The 18,533-nt window shown below is 46.3% G+C and overlaps 1 protein-coding gene across 2 annotated transcripts in view; it reads left to right on the top strand.

The window, feature by feature from the left end:
• Positions 1–18,421, top strand: part of PPP4R3B (protein phosphatase 4 regulatory subunit 3B) — a 19,049-nt gene extending 628 nt beyond the window's left edge. Inside the window, exons 2-16 of one of the 2 annotated variants that reach the window (XM_017821782.1) lie at positions 1,120–1,175; positions 6,118–6,216; positions 6,811–7,431; positions 9,977–10,054; positions 10,242–10,358; positions 11,011–11,127; positions 11,485–11,616; positions 12,056–12,158; positions 12,989–13,030; positions 13,314–13,472; positions 13,800–13,969; positions 14,928–15,067; positions 15,245–15,429; positions 15,931–16,055; positions 16,728–18,421. In XM_017821782.1, coding sequence (XP_017677271.1) covers positions 1,120–1,175; positions 6,118–6,216; positions 6,811–7,431; positions 9,977–10,054; positions 10,242–10,358; positions 11,011–11,127; positions 11,485–11,616; positions 12,056–12,158; positions 12,989–13,030; positions 13,314–13,472; positions 13,800–13,969; positions 14,928–15,067; positions 15,245–15,429; positions 15,931–16,055; positions 16,728–16,823 — 2,240 coding nt within the window. In that variant the 3' untranslated portion in view covers positions 16,824–18,421. Of the gene's footprint in view, positions 1–1,119; positions 1,176–6,117; positions 6,217–6,810; positions 7,432–9,976; positions 10,055–10,241; positions 10,359–11,010; positions 11,128–11,484; positions 11,617–12,055; positions 12,159–12,988; positions 13,031–13,313; positions 13,473–13,799; positions 13,970–14,927; positions 15,068–15,244; positions 15,430–15,852; positions 16,056–16,727 lie in introns of both variants that reach the window. The other variant, XM_017821781.1, reaches the window with a different exon arrangement.
• Positions 18,422–18,533: the final 112 nt, after the last annotated feature.

The raw sequence follows: 18,533 nt of genomic DNA, 5'->3' as shown, positions 1-18,533 counted from the left end.
GGCCCAAACCCTTCCTTTCCCCCCCCCCCCGCCCCCCCCCCGTGTTTCCCCCCCGGTCCCCCGGCCCCCCCTTCCCCCCCCCCCCCAGTTCGTGGAGTCCTGGAATGGTGGAATACGCTGGGTTGGAAGGGCCCCTGGGGATGAGCAGCCCCCGGCCCTGCGCAGCACACCCACCCCGCCGGTCCCACCATGTGCTTGTTCGTGCCCGGTGCCCAACCACCCTCGGGGGGGAAAAACTTTCCCTAAAACCCCACCTGGCCCTGCCCTGACTCAGCCCCACGCAGTTACCCCGACCAGCTGCAACTCCTCCACCTGCACGGAGCCGGGGTTGTTACGTGTGACGACATTTTGTTCGCTTTCAGAATGATTTTCTTTGCTTTGGAAATGCTTCTCCCCACCACCACCACCTCCCTTTCTTACTGCTGCAAAAAGTTGTTTGTTTCTTGCTCTTTTTTTCCCCCTCAGGAATTCCCTGATTGTACTCGAGCCGTGTGGCGTCCCTCGTGTTTTATTGCGCTTTAAAGTCACCTTAAAGGGGCTTTTTTGGAGTGGGGAGGTACGTGCTCCCCACTTCATCAGCCGACAGGTGCTAATGTGCTAAATAAACCACCTAAGACTGGGATAAATTGCTCTGGAGCTGTTGCCAGGAGACATACACTACTTGCATACACAAGATAAAGTCCCCTCTTATAGTATCTGAATGATTCACTTCTGAAGGGCAGCTGAAGGGAATAAAAGCAAGCGGCCCACGTGGCTTCCCTGGGCAAAAAACATTTTTATGCTGGGCAGCACCTTAACTGCTGCAAACTCGTGCAGGTTTGGTAAATGGCCTTTGAACAAGCTGCTTCTTGCACCAGGTTTTGTGAGGAAAGAGCGCTGCAAAGAATTTTAGACTAAATTAGAAGAGAAAACTACGTTTTCACGTGGATATTTCTGTGGAGTTCTGCCTTACCCGGCTTATTTTAGGGAGTTATATTTAAAGAAGGCGGTTCTCCCGGATTTTCTGTAAGATTTGGATTAAGCTGAGCCTGTGTTGGCTGGCACACGGGCAGTGGTGTGAGAGGAGTGGAGATGTTTGTTTTGTTGAACTCAGTAAATGTCTCTTCGTACCTTTTTCAGGTTCACTACTGTTAGAATCGAAGATAAATCCAAATACTGCATATCAAAAACAGCAGGCAAGTATTATTGCTAGGCTTTGTTTTTTCTGATTGCTGAGGAATTGTTTTGTGCTTGAAGTAATTGTGTTTTTCAGGAAAACGGGATGACATGGAACTGTTGATGGTGTTTTTTATAGAGGTGAAAAACTTCCTTAGAAGCCTGTAGGGGCTATAACACTTTGAATTCTAGAAATTAAAATGTGTGTCTTGAAAAAGCGTTTCAGACCTCAGGCTTTGAAGATAATGTATGCAAGTTGGATAAATATTGAACTCATTACAGGAAAAAATAGTTGGAACCATACATGTGTAACTTTTGTCTCCCACCCCAAGCCGTCTGAAATAATTGCTGTATTATTTCTTTGGCCAGCTCTGTTGAAGTGTATTTATTTACTTCTTGAGTTCTTTTGCTGGAGTAACATAAAGGAATTTGTGGGACTTCTTTCACTGTTGTTGCTGTTCAGTTTTTATTTTAAGCCCTGAAAACTTGTGCTGTCCTTGGGAAGGCTCTGAGCCATGGTGAGACTTACCTGCATGGTTCCTTTTCCCTGGGGAAAACCTGCTGCAAAGCAAGGCAGTAAAGCAGCTGGGAGCTATGTTAATAGGTCATTTTTGGCTAATCCACTGAAAAAAATCAGCTTACTGAACCTCTACTGCTTTTATCACTTTCATTGTTTTCCCTTTTTCAGCTTTAATTTTTGGTGTCTCTGCCTACATTGTTCTCCTGGGTTTTCTGGATTTTTTTCTGTCTGTTCCTTTGTTCTGCAGTAGATTCTCTGTTCCTTTTGTTCAGTATTTGCTCCTGTTCTTCATCACTGTGGCACCCAGAAGTGTTTCAGCACTGGGAAACAGTAATTTTGTTCTTCCTGAGTCCGAAGAGAGACGTCTTTTAAGGATTTAGTTTTAGTGACAGTGTGAGAATTGGAGAAAGAAACTTTATCTCTTGATCGTGGGTTGGCTCACTTCAGGTTAGGAGGGAGTTGGAGTCCTGGGCCAACCTTTCCAGAAGGATCTGTTTGCTGTGGTTTCTGGGTGGGTTGAGTCAGGTGGGTGACATCCACAGGCTGTCCCTGGGTGGGCCACGCTCAGGAAGGAGGATGGTCTTCGTGGAGCTCTGCAGAGCCTTGCACTGCTTCCTGTTTGCTGGGGGAAACCAATACACAACAAAATACAAATGCAGGTTATGTCCCTGTAGAATTTAAAACACTTCCTTTTGCACCCTGTTTCCTGAAACTTCATACAACTGATTAGTTGAAAGCTTTTCTCACTTAATTGGTAGCGAAGTTTCAAGTGACTTAAGTAGCTTTGGTTGTCGTTTTTCATGTGGAAAAGGTAGGTCATAGTTTAGAAAAACCTCAAGCTGAGGTTTATTTTGGTTGGCTTTTGTTCCTGATTCTAATCCTTTTGTGTCCTTGTGGCAGAAAGGGTTTGTTTCACTGTTCACTCTTTTGAAGAAGTTTGGGTTTGCTTTTTTTAAGAGGAATAATGATTGATGACTTCCAGAGCCAGGTCGATGTTTCCTGGCGGAAGGGAAGGGAAACGTGCCCTGCCTACACATCTGTCCTCATGTAAATGCCTCGAATGGACTTAGAGGAGAGTTAACTCTTAGACTGTGGTTTGTGTAGCAGTGTTGTGTGGAAAAAAGGGAGCCAGCTGATTTTTGGGTGCTGTGCATCAGTCTGTGATTATAATCTCTGGTAACACGGATGCAGAGGACGCAGAGCCTGCAGAGATCCCCCTGGACTTTTGGGCCCAGGCTTTGGGAGGTGTGTTCCCCAGTGGAACACCCCACACTGGCCGAGGGGCAGGGTCACATGTGTTCTGGAGCCTCTTGCAGGAGCAGTTTGAAAAGTTGTTACCACACCCATTTGTTGTTTCACCCTCTGCTCGAGGTTGCTGTTCCCTGGCAGGACTGGCAGAAGAGCTGGAACTGCTACAGAAATCCTTGCTGGGAATGCTGCCTCTGATGTTAACTTTTTTTAGGTGTGCTCTGAGATGAAAATGTGTGCAAATCCTGTCTTCTGCCCGGAGTTGCCATCACTCATGTGACAACAGAGCCGTTCGCTAGAGGCAAAATCCGAGTTCCTCGAGGCTGGGATTTAACACATTTGCAGGGGGGCTGTTAAAGCAGTTGCCAGAGGGCTTCTTCTCTCCTATTTCACTCTATTCGCAGCACTGTGTGGCAGGTCAGATGTAGGAACTGAGGGAGCTGCAAACGTCCTCTTGCTGGATTAATTTCCTTCAGCTTGTCCCTCCATCTGATTCCCTGTGCAGCGTGAGGGGCCAGAGCAGGAACGAGGAGAGGGGGAGCAGCAGACACTGTGCAAACCAGCACTGAAGAGAGGCTTGAACTACTGGGAGCTGAAATTTTTGTTCAGAATTAGTATTTTTTTTGACTTCCTGTGGTGTTTGAGTGAACTGGGGAGTGTTGCTGGTGGACAGAGCAGCGCCATGGGTATATGGAATACCCAGGGGTTGGCTGAGGTCGTGCAGGAACAGTGTGCCAGATCACTTTATATTGGTTTTGGACCATTATCTTCTGATGAAACCATCCCTCAGTCTTTCTGAAATATTTTTGGAGAAGCTTATGTAACTTGTGCTTTGTGTGGGCAGTACAGATTGTAAGAAGCACCATTCAGTAACTCGAGAACTCTCACAAATTTTTGCCTGCAGTCCCTATGGATGCCTGGAGTCATTTTAAGGTACTGCACTAATTCTCTGACTTGAATCATCCTGGGCTATGAATAGAGCTGCTGAATGTGGGTCCTTTGTTCAGTGAAGCACCTCTGAGCCTACCTGGGAGTGCATTGATTTGAGTGTCAGGGCATCAGTCATTTCACTGAATGTTTCAAAATACACATTTCAGATTTTGAATTTTTTAGCAGCTGTAAAATTGTACTTAATAATTCTTTTTTTTTTTTTTTTAATTAATCTCTGGAAGAGAACCGGATCAGGGAGCTGATCAGGCTGTTCAGTGCCTGCAGTTGACAGTATTTTTTTCCTTGAAGCCCAGTTCAACTGTTGCCTATAAAATGGCCCACAGCAAACAGAGATCCAGCTGTCCCTGAGCTGGAGATGAGGGGGGACAGCTGGAAGTGAGAACAGTGTCAGCTGTAAGGAGCTGTGCCCTCTGTGCACACGAGTGGGCCCAAAAGCAGGGAGGCTCCTGGGAACATTTGTGGCTGTGGGATAGAAGTGCCAGTGGAACAAGGACACTGCAGTACAAATAAGCAACTCTCATGAGCAGCACTAAAACCATAGTGCATCGAGCCCAGTTCTTTCCAGAATGGGAGAACTTGGTTTCTTCAAAGAAATACTTAAAAATCGGTAAGAAAGGAAAAAAAATAGAGTTTGTGCAAATGGAGTTGGTTTTAGTGTGGCCTGTGACTCTGTTTTGGGAGAGGGAGGCTGATCTCTTGGTATAATGAGCACCTTACAGACAGTAATCAATGAGCTTATCATTTCCTGGTGTTTCTTTGGATCTCCTTGCTAGGCTTAGATACCACTCCGAATATTTTGTTTCCTGCAAAAGTGATGCATAAGGTGAAGGCTTAACAAGCCTTGCTAGGTTGTGTGGTGAATATTGAACATTGTAAGTGTGGGAAGTGAGTTACCTCACTGACCATTAAGCAAGGGCTGGCTGGTATTTAAAAACCACTTTGGTCTTTAAGCTGCGGTAACGGGTCAGGAAGTCAACAAACGTGGTTGCAGGTTGAACTGTTTTGCTGAAGCCCATCAACTGCAGTGCAGAGTTAGCAGAGAGCTCTTCAGTTTGGACACTTACCTGGGGTGGGTTTGCTGCAGGGTGGTGAACTGCTGCCCTGGTTTCAGCTGGGATAAATTTCTTCCTCTAGTGGATGCTGTGGTTTGGGTTTAGGGTGAGAACAGCACTGATAACACAGGGTGTTTTGGTTGTTGCTGAGCGATGCTTTCCCTAAATCAAGGACTGTGGAGTTCCCATGCCCTGCAGGTGAGGAGCTGCACAAGGAGCTGGGAGGGAGCATGGCCAGGGCAGCTGAAGTGGCCGAGGGGATATTCCAAACAATTGGACACCATGGGCAGTGGATAAACTGGGGGGGTTGGCTGGGAGGGGCCGATCCCTGCTCGGGGACATCAGTCAGGGGGCTGAGCAACTGTGTTGTGCACCACTTGTCTGTCTTGGGGTTTATTCTGCTCTTTAGCTTCCTTTTGGTTGCTGCTGTTATTATAATTATTAATTATATTTTCCTTTATTACCTGGATTAAACAGTATGTCAACCTGTGGGTTTCACCTTTTCCATCTCTCCTTCCCATCCCACTGGTTTGGGGGAAGTGAGGGAGCAGCTGGCTGGTCCTTAGTTGTCATCTGGGGTTAAACCACAACAACTCTGTATTTGAATGTCAGGGTACAGACCTACCCTCCTCATAGTACAGCAGCAACTGTCCCAATAAAACCCCTTACGAAAACCTTTTAGTCTATTCAGAAATTCCAGCGAAACTTCCAGAGCTTCTGTACAAGTGCAGGGATGGAATTGGTGGAGACAATAGTGACAGAGGAAAAAAAAGCCTTGCTCAAATGGCAGCAGCTGGCAAGATGCTGGTAACTTTAGTGAGAACTTAGGAGGTTTGTATTATTCAGGCTGTGTGTCTTTTAATTCAGAACAGATTATGTGAACATCAGGCATTATTCCTGTCAGTGCTGGGGCTGTCTGAAACCCCTTCTGAGGAGGAAACTGAAATCTTAGGGGTTTGTTTCAGCTTTACTAAATATGAAAATACTTAAATTGTTCTACTGCAGGTTTAAGTTGATGTTCCTTGTGACAGAACAGGTGATTTAGTATTTTAGTGTCATATGTTCTTTTATTGACAAATGTAACTTAATTAAAACTTTCTTCTGTAGACATTGGCTGTAAGGGATTAGAGATTAATATGCAATGCAGACCTGTTGCAGGAATAATTATTTTCTTGTTTTTATCTTAAACAGGACACCCTGATTGTTTGGTCAGAAGCAGAGAACTATGATTTAGCACTGAGTTTTCAAGAAAAAGCTGGCTGTGATGAGATTTGGGAAAAAATCTGCCAGGTACAGTTCACCTTACATATTTTGTTTCTTCCAGGTGTTTTATTGTCTTCTGTGACTTTTGATGCATCCTTTTTAAACCTCCTTGTAAAATAAGCAAATACTCTTTGTTATTTTTTGTGGCTTTTCTGTGTAAGATCTACACTGAGAGCACCAGTTGTGGCTTTAGTGATGGAGTGTCAGGCTTGTGAAAAATCGATGTAATGGTGACACCCAGGTGCTGGTTGTTTTGGGGAGGTTTGTGGGATTGCTTTTATTAAAAAGGGGCTGCCAGAGCTCCAGGTTTTGATTGTCCTTGTCCCAGTTGGCCCCAGGAGGCAGGTTATTGGAGTGCAGGGGAACTGCAGACGTGCTGCGAGGAATAAGGAGCTGGATGTGCCTGGGACAGACAAAGAGGTGGCAGAGCCCAAACTGTCAGACCAAAGACTCAAAAAAAAAAAACAACAAAGGGGCTAAAAACCCCCAGCTTTCCCATGGGAATTACCATAACCTTCCCTGGGACAAAGCAGGCAGTGGAGATGTGCTGTTATGTCAGTTATTGATTATTTTGGTGTGTGATTTGGGACGAGGCAGTAACTGTGTGCGCTCTCTCCTCAGGTTCAGGGCAAGGATCCCTCGGTGGAAGTCACACAGGACCTTATCGAGTCGGAAGAGGAGCACATAGAGGAGATGCCTGAAACCAGTCCCTTGATTGACCTTCCCACTTGTGAACTCAACAAACTTGAAGAGATCGCCGACCTCGTTACCTCTGTCCTGTCCTCGCCCATCCGCAGGGAGAAGCTGGCCCTGGCCCTGGAGAACGAAGGCTACATCAAAAAACTGCTGCAGCTCTTCCAAGTGTGCGAGAACCTGGAGAACACGGAGGGCTTGCACCACTTGTACGAGATCATCCGGGGCATTTTGTTCCTCAACAAAGCGACTCTGTTCGAGGTGATGTTCTCTGACGAGTGCATCATGGATGTGGTGGGATGCCTGGAGTATGACCCTTCTTTGGCTCAGCCCAAGCGGCACAGGGAGTTCTTGACCAAAACGGCAAAATTTAAGGAGGTTATTCCTATCACAGACTCTGAACTCAGGCAAAAAATCCACCAGACTTACAGGGTACAGTATATTCAGGACATCATCTTGCCGACACCATCCGTTTTTGAAGAGAATTTTCTTTCTACCCTCACTTCCTTTATTTTCTTCAACAAAGTTGAGATTGTCAGTATGTTGCAGGTAAGTGGTTTTCAGTATGCTCTGGATGGATGATGTGTGGATACCTGTAGCTGTAGTTTCCAGTGGATTACAGTGAATCACACACACTTCCATTTGCACGGTGTCCCTTTCTTTTGGATGCCTTTGCTTTTGTATCTTGAAAAGGTAGATTTCAGGTGAGTAAATTTAATAATTTTTTTAACAGGTTGTAAACAGTGAAAGATTTTTCTCCTTGATTCCCAAGCCACAGAGACCTTTTGAGCTGGTTTCATAGAGGTATTTAGGGAACAAATATCAGTGTTCTGTATGAGGGGCATTTGTGCTGTGCTTGTAACAAACTCTGTGGATCTGTGATTCCAAAGAGCACGTTCAGAACCATTCCTGTTACACTGCTGTTACTTCATGGTGCTGATTTCAAATGTTCATGTTGCCATAAAAATCAAGGGATTAGTTGCTGGGGTTTTTTCATCCTGATACCCAGAAGTAATAATTAACAAATAGCCAAGATGTCACTGCCAAAAACTGTCCTGCATGGGTGTGCCAGCGGAGCTGGAGCGTGGAAGGAGCCTCAGTGAAGAGCTGTGTGTGAACTTCGGGGCATTTGGGTGTTTCCAGTGTGAACTAAAGGGTACCAAAGGGGCTTTATTCTGGTTTGGATCCATGTCCAAGGAGGGCACATTTGTGTGGAACAGATGACAGAGCTCCTGGGCTGGGTGTGGAGAGCCTCTGTGGAACAGGGAGAATGGAGAAGAGTAAAAACTGTGGGAAGAGAGGGGCTCTGGAGAAATAACATCCATATGGAGTATGGTAATGAGTGCAAATATGGGTGGAATATGGTAAAGAGTTCAACAGAGGACTGGAAAAAAAGTCCAAAGTGAATAATTGCACAGAATTGCATGAGTAAGCTTTTTGGCTTCTTTCTACTTTCTTCTTTGTGGCTGAATAGCAGAAAGAAACTAAAAATTAAATCCCCCTTGCAAAATTAACGACTTTGTGTTAAATACAGATTTCCCTTTAAATTCTTTTGCATCTGTTTTCTAAAACTAAAAATAAATTCAGCATTGTTCTCCTGAGGCCACAGTCCTTTCCATTTAGAGATGTTTAAGTCCTGTAAATTTATTTTTCATTGAGGCCTTACAGTGCTGGATATTTAATTGTGCTGTGGTTTGCTGTTCCCTCTAGTGCTCTTTGCAGGAGGCTCTGAAACCCTCTGACAGTTCTTTGCTGGCCCTGTCCCTGCTCTTTGCCATCAGAATATGTGGCACGTAGGTTTGCCTGCTTGTTTGAAAGCTTGTAAAGGAGACATGGGTGATGATTTACAAATTATGTTGATCCTCGAGAATTACAACTGGGAAGAAAGCAGACATGGAAGAGCTGTAACTGAGGGGAATTCCCTGGTGGTGTGGAGCTCAGGGCTGCTGTCCCAGCCCTCTGGTGTCAGTCAGCTCCTCGTTGTGGCACAAGAGCTCTAAAGCTCCTTTGGGTTTGGTGAGCGCCTTGGACTCCTGTTACCCCAAATCCCCTGGCAAAGCTCCCTGGCTGAGGGCAGCTCATGGGAGGAGCAGATTGTGTTGGCCACAGCAAAGCTCCTTCCTACGTGCCACAGAGCACTGGATCCCAGTGCTGCTGGGGATGGGAGGGAGACAAACCCGGAGCCAGCCCGGGCCCTGGGACATCGGGATTACTCTGGAGCAGCCTTGGGAAAGCAGGAGATCTCTGTAGAGTGGGGACTTTCTGGCATACCTGCTGTTGGTATGGTGTGGGTTTGGTTTTTGACAGGCTTAATGAAGCTGTTCAAGCCAGCAAAGCTTAAAATAAACCACTCAGTCTGTGTACGTTGTGCTCTCTGGGATGTTGGGTCCAGGTATCCTGTGTTTGTAAAGCACTTCTTTCCACACATCTTAAAAAAAAATCATGAGCCTTTGGCTGCACTGCTGTGGCTGTAACAATTGTGTATTAAGTCAGCCTAATAAAGCACAGATTTTAGTGGCAGCACAAGGCCAAATAGAGAGGTAAGCACCCTCCATGTCCTGCAGTGCCAGCTTGGTGTATGTTTGTTATAGTGCTGCTGTTCTGCTCCTGCTTCTTCAATGCAGAAGTGCACAGAGTTGGGTCAGTGCATAATTTTGTAATGCTGTAGTGTGTTACTGTTTGCTTTCAGATTTATATTGTCTTTAAAAGATAACAAGACATTTGATTTGAGAGGATGCCAACACGATTCTCCATGTGAAGGAGTGCAGAGAAATCACAGGACAGAGAGGGCAGGAAGTGCCCAAACACTGGAGAGATGATGGTGATGCCACCCTGGGTTTTTGGTACCTCTGGAGTCCTAAGCAATGGGGTGACTGAAATGCTTTACAAGAAGTGAGGTGTTGTCCTGTATGTATCAAATATCTATTGGTAGTGGAGGGTGTGAATATGAAAAGCCAGTAATAGTCCAAAACCCACTGGGAATCATCCTGCTGGAAGTGTGCTGGCCTTGCTGTGCTGTGGGATCCTACAAAAGTGGAAGCTTTGCCTTCTTTCAGGGGCTCTCTAAGCTGTGTTCCTTTTGTGTGTTCCACAGGAAGACGAGAAGTTTCTGTCTGAAGTTTTTGCACAATTAACAGATGAAGCTACAGATGATGACAAACGGTGTGAACTGGTGAGTCTGAGCTCGGGGGGTCCCTCAGCCCTTAAATTGCAGCCAGGAAACAGAAACAGTGACACTGCTCTGCTGGTTTCTGTGGAATCACCCAGCGCGCACACTCTGCTACAAATGGGAACTCTTTCCTCCTTCCAGAGGGTTGTCAGACTCATGCACCTGTAATTACATTTTCCCTGTGCAACAGGTGAACTTTTTCAAGGAGTTCTGCGCCTTCTCTCAGACGTTACAACCTCAGAACAGAGACGCGTTTTTCAAAACTTTGGCCAAGTTGGGAATTCTTCCAGCTCTTGAAATTGTCATGGTAAGTGAATGCCTGGGGCTGATTGCAATAAAATAGAGAAGGCCCCAGCCACTGCAGCAGGTCTGGGCTGTGCTGAGCACCCCTGTGTCAGTCTGCTGGGCCAGCTCTGCCCTGCTGAGGCTGGAAGGTGACAGGGACATTCAGAATCCAAAGGCTGCCCCCAGGCTCTGACCTGGGTGCTCTGGCCATTGTTACTCTGCGTGGCAGAGAAGTCTGATCAGTGCAGTCCTTGTGCCAGGGAGCTGTAAAGATTGAAAGAGGCTCTTCTTTTTCTGTGGCAGCTCAATTGTTGTTGTTGTGGTTGTTGTTGGGACAGGGCCAAAGAAGTATTTTTAGATAATCTTGAACTGTGAGCTGGTCCCTGCCCGAAAGATCACGTAATCCTGTCATTAGCAGATTAATCTTTCCTAATCAGCAGTGGGAAAACATAATTTTTTTTCACTCTTTTGGTTGCAGCAGCTGTTGCTGCCTGACCATTGCAGTTCATCTTGCTGGTTTATTGTTGTTTTTCTGCAACCCTCTTACTGTGTTTCTCAGAGAAACTTCTGCAGTGAAACGTTCTCAAAACTTTCCAATCCCTGTCCTTTGCAGCTTTACTTGATAATAAATACCAATCTGAATTTGTTCTAACTTATTAATTTTTTTTTATTAGGGAATGGATGATCTGCAAGTTAGATCTGCTGCTACAGATATATTTTCTTATCTGGTAGAATTTAGCCCATCCATGGTCCGAGAATTTGTAATGCAAGAGGCCCAGCAGAGTGATGATGTAAGTGAAAGTGGTTCAGAGTTTGAATATACCAGTTTTAGAGCAAACAGGGGAAAAAACAAGCATATCCCAAATTCTGGAGAGGTTTGACCCAAAAATGTCGATATTAGAAACACAGGACAAAGTAGATTTAAAATACAGACATTTCTGAGCGTGTTGGTGTTCCCTGAGTTCACAGTGTGACTGACAAGGATTGTGGGTGTGGAGGGTTGTGCTTGACAGAATTCCTGTATCCCAGTGTATCTCCATGCCTCAGTTTCACTTGAATTTGTCTTCTAAAAACCGACAGAAATTAGGGGAATTGCTTTCCACCCTTGGCTGTGTGTGTGACCGTGTTTGTCTGGGGTTTCTGTGCAGGACATCCTCCTCATCAACGTGGTCATCGAGCAGATGATCTGTGACACTGACCCGGAGCTGGGGGGAGCTGTGCAGCTCATGGGGCTGCTGAGGACCCTCATCGACCCCGAGAACATGCTGGCCACAGCCAATGTGAGCAAACACAACTCTGCTGCCTGGGCAGAGTTAAAAACCTGTACTCTCTGTGTCTGGGCTGACAGTGAATTTTAACAAGCTAAATAACAAGCTGCAGCTTCCGTCAGCTTTTGATAATAAAACATATGTTTTTGGGGCATTGTACAGGTATTCATTAAACAAGTTTTGTCAAGCATTCCGAGTTATTGATGTATTTCCAGCATATCTTTTGCATGGTGGGGATTTTTTGGTGACAGTTACCTTGGTTAGGTATCCCAAAATGAAATAAAGAGTCTTCCTTGAGCGAAGACAAATCTGCAGGCCTGACTGATAACATCCAGGCAGACCTGGAGGAGTCAGTGGAATTCTTTGTGGGCTGTCTCCCTTGTTACTGTTCTTTCTTTTTTAAGAGCTGATGCCCACATGCCAGTGTTTAATAAGGTGATTTTTCTTTCAGAAAACAGAGAAAAGCGAGTTTCTCAACTTCTTCTACAACCATTGCATGCACGTGCTGACGGCGCCGCTGCTGGCCAACACGGCCCAGGAGAAGGGGGAGAAAGGTACTGCCCTGCTGCTAATCATGCTAATATTCTGCTGTTAACAGCACTCTGATTTCACCAGTACAATTCTTAAAACTATTTGCTGTAAAGCAGGAGGTGTCTGTAGGTCACAGGGGCTTTTGTGCAAAAGTTTACAGAACTGCTGTGAGAGCCCTCGGCGGTTTCGTGACTCAAAGCAGGGCAGCTTGGAACTCCCTCACCTTGTTTCTTCTTGAACTTTTCCTGGTGCCAGTAAAAGAATTGGAAATCTTTTGTTTGTTGCAAGCAAATAACACTCATTAGTTTGCCTCTAGTGCTTTACAAACAGGAATTTAACATGTCTTGATGCTGACTTTGTGAAGCCTCTTGCCTTGGACTTCATGAACACTCTTTCAAGAGATTAAATCAAAGCAATATGCATTTGGTGAAAACATCTGTTTCATCTTCCCCATCTTCTCTTATTAAGTAAAAAAAAAAAAAAAAATGTTTTGGCATTTTATACAAAAATAAACCTGGTGAAAACATCTGTTGTAGTGCTGAGTGTATTATTTGAAAAATTTAGACCAGGCACTTTATTCTATGTAGGGATAATATTGTAAGTATCAGGTTCCATACTTTCACCTCGTTGGGGTTGGAAACTTTGTAATTTAAATTAAATATTATTTAATGTAAATGAAATCTCCCCTGGCTGCATCCTTGTTGCACGTTGATTTCTGCATAGCTTCCAGGAACTTTTGATCTGGTGAAAAGTCTGACCATCTGTAGAACTGATTGTTTATCCCCATCTTTGAAATACTGACAGCGCTTTGAAAACCTTTTCCTGATGTTTGTTTCTGTTTTCTCTCGGTCAGATGCAGTAGTTGGATCCACTAAGAGTAATACAATTTGTCCTGGTAAGTTTTAATTGACTTTGAGTTTTGGAAGTTACCTTTTGGAAGTTTGCTGTGTATGGTATTTTATTAAAAGAGAAAGTGAGGTTTATTTCTTGTAATGCATTTTACTGAAATAGATGTGGGTGCTTTGCTTCACTTGAGACAACTGGAAGCAATGCAGTAAAACCAAAATCCATTAAAAACTGTGTCAGGAGCTGCAATATCAGCTGAGCCTGGTGAGGATTTGGTGCATGACTGCACATTGTTTATTTTGGTATCATTTAAGTGTTCGTTTCTCTCACAGATAATTACCAAACGGCACAACTACTTGCCTTAATTCTGGAGCTGCTTACTTTTTGTGTGGAGCATCACACATATCACATCAAGAACTACATCATGAACAAAGATTTGCTGAGAAGAGTCCTGGTCTTGATGAATTCCAAACACACCTTCCTGGCCTTGTGTGAGTATGGAGCTGTTGATTTCCTCCTTCAAGCTCTGTGTGCACTTGGGGAAGCTGTTCCAGTGCCAGTGGGCACTTAAAATGCCTGGTAATTCCCTGTTTACTACTGACTCCTGTTGAATAATTGCTGCTGGACTTTAGACAGAGATCAGTGGTCCCTGATGGCTTTCAAACACCCAGGAAAGTGAGAGAAGGAAAAGGAAAGGTGACCTGTCAGCACCTGCTGCTGCTGCACTTGCCCAGGGTGCTCTGGGTTTGGGGTGCACCTTCCTCAGGGCAGCACCAGCCACAGGGTTAGTGAACCCTGGAATTGCTTTGCTCGTGCAGGTGCTCTTCGCTTCATGAGGAGGATAATTGGGCTGAAGGATGAGTTCTACAACCGTTACATCACCAAGGGAAACCTCTTTGAGCCAGTGATCAACGCGCTGCTGGACAACGGCACCCGCTACAACCTGCTCAACTCGGCCGTCATCGAGCTCTTCGAGTTCATCCGGGTGGTGAGTCCTGCTCAGCTCTGACCCCTTGGGACGTGGCAACCCTTCCCTTCCACCTAAAATCCCTCCTGCACATAAACATCCGAGTCAAGTGACCCCGTAACGTGCCCGCTGTTCGTGACTGTCCCACCGCGGAGGGCTTGTGGGCCCTGCTGGTGTCAAGCTGTCCTGGGGCTCAGTCCCGCTCAGGGCTTCCTTGTGGTGCTTCTGGACCAAACCTGGCACTGAGGAATGAAGGGAAATGTGTTGTATGGCACTAAATCTGGGTATTAGTGGGTCTCAGTGAGACTAATTTGGCTACGAACATTGTCCTTTAAATCCTACACAAGTGTTTCCCTGGCCAGTGGCAGCTTTGAATCTGTGTGTGTGGGCAGGACAGGCAGGAGCACCCAGCTCCTTGGGAAACAAGGACTTGGAGCAGCTCCTGAGCCACTGGCTGGGAGAGCCTCGACGTGTGGGAGGCTTTCCAGGGAATCTCTGTGCCCTGGGAAAGTGAAGGGCAGTTTTTACTCACAGGATATTGTAGCTGCTGTCTTTTCCAGCAAGAAGAAAATTTGGAATGTTAGGGTTTGATGTGGTGACAGACTTGTTAGAGGGACACTGACCAAGAGGTGCCTTGTCCCATGGGAGCTGCTGTAGTTACTGAGTACTGGGAGAACTGGAAGCTGCAGGGAGAGCAGGGCACAGCTATCGCAGATAGAACATCCTGGTTCATGAGAGCATCACAGATTGCACTGGGACACTGCTGAGTATTGTCTGTGTCTGTGGGAAATTCAGTAATTATTTCTGGACCTTAGCTCTTTTATTGAAGATAAATCTGAATACTTCACGTTTGTACAATATTGTACAATAATATTTTGGTTCTAGGCAAGGAATCAGTTCCTTTCCAGACTAAACTCAAAAACTTTGAGCTTCTGCCTGTGACCACGTGAGACTGAAACCCTGTCTTGTTCTCCTGCAGGAAGACATTAAGTCCCTTATTGCACATATAGTTGAAAACTTCTATAATGCACTTGAATCTATTGAATATGTTCAGACATTCAAGGGACTGAAGACAAAGTACGAGCAAGAAAAAGACCGACAGACCCAGAAGCTGAACAGGTGGGCCCTGCTTTGTGTGCTCTGGGTCTGTCCCGGGGAGCTGGCACGTCACTGCCAGCTGGGCTGGGGGTACAGCTGGGAATGGAGGGCCAAACTCCCCCTGAGAGTCTGGGAGCCGCTGCTGCTCCCCAGTGTGCCCCGGCAGCAGAGCTGGAACCCCTGTGCTGTCTCTTGCAGCGTCCCCTCCATCCTGCGCAGCAACAGGTTCCGCAGGGACGCCCGAGCCTTGGAGGAGGATGAGGAGATGTGGTTCAATGAGGATGAGGAGGAAGAAGGAGAAGCTGTTGTCCCTCCAGTCGAGAAGTCAAAGCAGGAGGATGATTTCCCAGATAGCTATGAAAAATTTATGGAGACTAAAAAAGGTACTTACTCTGCTTGAGCTTGGTGGCACTGGAAGGGCTCTGTGGCAGACCCATGGATTGTGCTCTGCACCACGAGCAGCACTGAGGGTGTTCTGTGTCAGTCAGGCAGGAGATCTGAGCGTGTCTTTGCAAGCCAGTTCAGGGTTAAAATAACGAGTTAAACTGCTCTGGGCACGCGTTTAGTGTAAATGGCACTCAAAGGCAAGACTGTGCTTGTGTGCTCTGAGTGAGCCCTGGCCCTCAGCGTGTGGGCCCTGCTCAGTTTGCTGCTGAGGGCCCTGGGTGAGGCCGGATGGGGAACTGTCCATTTGGAGACAAAGGACAACAAAAAACCCGTCGGCTCTCGCCCCGCGCTCGTGCTGTGATGCAGATGGTGCTCCTGGTGTGCAGCTGTTCCTAAGTGTGGCAATGTTTGTCCCTCAGCTAAGGAGAGCGAAGACAAAGAGAATCTTCCAAAAAGGACTTCAGCTGGGGGATTCAAATTCACTTTTTCCCACTCAGCCAGCGCAGCCAACGGTGCCAACGGTGCCAACAGTAAATCGGTGGCAGCTCAGACGTCCCCGGCGAGCTCCAACGGCTCCTCCTCCAAGAGCACGGCCCTGGCCCCGGCGGTGACGGCCCCCAAGGTGGGACAGGGGCTGGCACGGGGGGCTCAGCAAAACCCTGAGCGGGTGGGGAGGGTTTAGGGAAGGGCTGGGCGGGACTGGAGCCCCTTGGTGTCCGGTGCCGCGGTCTCGTTCCGTGTTTTCCTCACGGCTTCACTGCTGCCACTCCTCAGCTTGTTCCCTGCCCGGTCACTGCTCCATGTACAGGGGAGATTGAGGGTTTTGGGAACTCTGTTAGTGCTCCCTGTCCAGGCAGATCCCGGGTGGTTTTGAGCAGACGAGGGCGGTGATGGCCCCTCTGTGGTGCCTGGCACAGCCCTGCACTGTTGGAATCTCCGGCCCCTGAGCACCTATGGAAAAGTGGGGCAGGAATTTGATTGCCCCCCCCAAGGCTGAGCAGCCAGAGGGATCTTGGGGTGCACAGGTTTGTGCCCATCCAGCAGGGAGCTTCAGAAGGGACTTCCATACGATTGTGAGGCCAGACCCAGAGGAGTGAGGGGGCTCCAGTGTTTTTGCAGCTTCAGGACCACTCTCCAGACAAATGGGTCTTGGAATGCCAAAGGCATCACCAGAAAACCTGCTGCTGCAGCCTGTGGTGTCCTGGCAGATGGGCTGGGGCTTGTCCTAAAATTGCACATTCCTTGGGGTTTTTTCAAGGTGAGAACTTCCTTTTTCCCTTTCTCTACTTGGCAGGGAAGTCTAGTTGGCCTAGTGGATTATCCTGATGATGAAGATGATGATGAAGAGGAGGAGACATCTCCAAGGAAAAGACCTCGTCTGGGTTCATAAAAGAAACCAAAACTTTGGAATAAGAACTTTTCCTACGGGGTTTCAAATGCTGCAACTGTTTCAAGAGCTAAAAAGAGTCTGATTCAGAAAGCTTTCTCCCATGAGTAAATAAGATAATACGAGGAGTAGCAAAAGAAACTCGGTGTATCAGCTAGAAAGGGTTAGTTCTGTAAACACAAAGCTTCCAAGGAACTTAATGTCTTTCTAGAGAGTAAGGAGTCTGCCATTCAGGCTGTCAAAAAAATGAAAAATGAAAAAAAAAAAAGTGGGTTAGTATTCTCAGAACCTGGATGATGGCTTCTCAGCAAGGAAAGTCTCAGGTGTCGGGAGGGCAGGGGGAGGGAAAGGTATGGTAATACTTTTTTTAAAATATATTGCAGGGTTTCCCCAGTGTTTAACAGAACTAGGAAAAAAAAAATAAAAGTCGAGCTTAAATTTTGAACCCAGTAATCTTAATTTTGTAATGGTGCTGTCAGTTGTGTTCTTTTAGCAATGCCTCTTTTAAAAACAATTTTAAGGGAAAACTAACTCTGTTTGCATAAGAACAATCCATGTTTTGGGACCATTTCTTACCAACTAAATGACATTTCTCATGGTTGGAGGGAGGGAGGCTGCAGTTCCAGTGCATGTGGAGTTGGTCAAACAGTTCAGGGGAGCTTTGAGCTCTGTTTCCCCAGAGGAGAGAACGAAGCTGGATCCAGAATGGGAGGTTTGCCTTGGTTTTTTGGGTTAGATAGTGTCAGTAATATCAATGCCAAGGAGCAAAAGCTTCCCCAGTGTCTGCAGGAGCTGCTTGGTGCTGTCCATGGCACAGCCCAGAACTGCTGGCGTCGAGGTGGGCGAGATCCCGAATTCCAGCCGCGCTCCCTGTCGCTCCAAGAGCTGCCTCAGCTGGAGCAGCCCCTGTGTGTGAGTTCACGTTGCAGGATCGAGGTGGGAATGAGAAACACTAACAGGCTTCTCCTCGGGAGGAATTAGAGCAGCACGTCAACACCCAGGTCAGCGTGGATGGACCAAGCTGGAATTATTGCCAAGGGAACACCGGGATCTGGGGCGGGATCAACAAGCAGCACCTGAACCTGGGTGGGACAGAAGCTGCTTTTTTAACAAACAAAAGCACATTCCACGTAGGTGACAGGGAGAGGGCAGTTGGGGGAGGCAAACAGTCCGGGTTTTATTTCGCAGAGCAGCACGTGAACTGTAAATATTTTAATGTTAGTTTGCCCGTTGTGATCCGAGATCATGGCAGAGCGAGAGGAAATTTCCCAAGTGTTAAAGGATGGAACCAGCTGCAATCCACCACATAGGTCACTCTTGTAATACGTGTTATGGGTCCATTTCTCCTGGAATAGTTTAAACTGAAGCAGTTTCTCTGTTTTGGAGATTATTTTTTTTTTGGTAGTTTTAATTTTAGCTCTTGTTTGGAAAAAGATGGGCTGTCTGTGTAGATATGAAGTATAGTTTTTTTCCATAAAACAGAAGTTTATTTTGTATTAAAGATACCACTGTACTTGTTTTACACCATTTGTATACATGTGGTGATATTAATGCTGAACTGTAAAATTCAGGAATTAAAATGTGACCCTGTAATTCCATAATTACCGCTTTTGTTTGGTTTGTTACACGGGGTGAGTGAACTGTGGCCGTTTTAGGGCACTGTTTGAGATGAGTTGTCCTTGCAGTTCCAACAGTAACTGTCCAGCACTAGCT

Source organism: Lepidothrix coronata, unplaced genomic scaffold, assembly GCF_001604755.1.
Source record: "Lepidothrix coronata isolate B3197 unplaced genomic scaffold, Lepidothrix_coronata-1.0 Scaffold92, whole genome shotgun sequence".
Taxonomy (NCBI): Eukaryota; Metazoa; Chordata; class Aves; order Passeriformes; family Pipridae; genus Lepidothrix; species Lepidothrix coronata.
This window is presented reverse-complemented; position numbering and strand designations above follow the sequence as displayed.